The sequence below is a fragment of the Stegostoma tigrinum genome, chromosome 9 (genome assembly GCF_030684315.1).
Source record: "Stegostoma tigrinum isolate sSteTig4 chromosome 9, sSteTig4.hap1, whole genome shotgun sequence".
In the NCBI taxonomy this organism is placed as follows: domain Eukaryota; kingdom Metazoa; phylum Chordata; class Chondrichthyes; order Orectolobiformes; family Stegostomatidae; genus Stegostoma; species Stegostoma tigrinum.
This window is the reverse complement of record NC_081362.1, coordinates 699,414-700,224: the sequence shown is the minus strand read 5'-3', so window position 1 is coordinate 700,224 and position 811 is coordinate 699,414. Positions and strand designations below refer to the sequence as shown.

Here is an 811-nt window from a genome sequence, read left to right as displayed (position 1 = left end):
CACAGCCTCCCTGCCCCCGGACACCTGTCGCCGCCGGTGGCTCCAGCGGCTGAGCCGCCGGTTCCAGGCCCTGAGGCTGGGGCCCTGTCTCTGCCGGTTCTGACGGTGTGGAGCAGCCGGAGCTGGATCCGGATCCGGATTCTGAGGCCGGGTCCCAGATCCAGGGGACATGGGCCTGTTCCAGGAGCCGCCTCATGCTGCGGTACTCGAGCAGCGCCAAGTAACAACTGCCGTAAACCTCCCAACTCGGCCCCTGGAATTGCTTCATGTACTCGCTCTTCATCCGCTTGGCCATTCCCAACGCCCACACCCGGTCACCAAACCGACCAGCGCAGCGGATCGCCGGCTACGACACAAAATCAAAGCCGAGGCTTCAATCAGCCTCCAGGCCCGGAGGCCGCCAATGACCCCGTGACCCTCAGCATCATAGCCCCGCCTTCTAGGCGTCACTAGCTCCGCCCGCTGCTCCCTGATTTTGGGGGGGGTGGGGGGACGTGGGGGGGCAGGTAGGTGGGGACGTGGGGGGGGGTGGGGCAGGTGGGTAGGGTGGGTGGGGGCACAGGGGTGGGGTGGGGCACGTGGGTGGGGTGGGGCGGGGCACGTGGGTGGGGTGGGGCACGTGGGTGGGGTGGGTGGGGGCACAGGGGTGGGGTGGGTGGGGGCACAGGGGTGGGGTGGGGGGGGGCACGTGGGTGGGGTGGGTGGGGGCACAGGGGTGGGGTGGGGTGGGGGGGGCACAGGGGTGGGGGTGGGGTGGGGGGGGCACAGGGGTGGGGTGGGGGGGGCACGTGGGTGGGGTGGGGGGGGGGCA

At 71.1% G+C, this 811-nt stretch overlaps 1 protein-coding gene across 2 annotated transcripts in view; it reads right to left on the bottom strand.

The window, feature by feature from the left end:
• The window catches only part of LOC125454908 (centriole, cilia and spindle-associated protein-like), a 7,243-nt gene extending 6,815 nt beyond the window's left edge, over window positions 1-428 (bottom strand). For both annotated transcript variants that reach the window (XM_048536201.2, XM_048536202.2), the window contains exon 1: window positions 25-428. In XM_048536201.2, the coding sequence (XP_048392158.2) occupies window positions 25-295 (271 nt within the window). In that variant the 5' untranslated portion in view covers window positions 296-428. The remainder of the gene's footprint in view (window positions 1-24) is intronic.
• Between the last annotated feature and the right edge of the window lie 383 nt (window positions 429-811).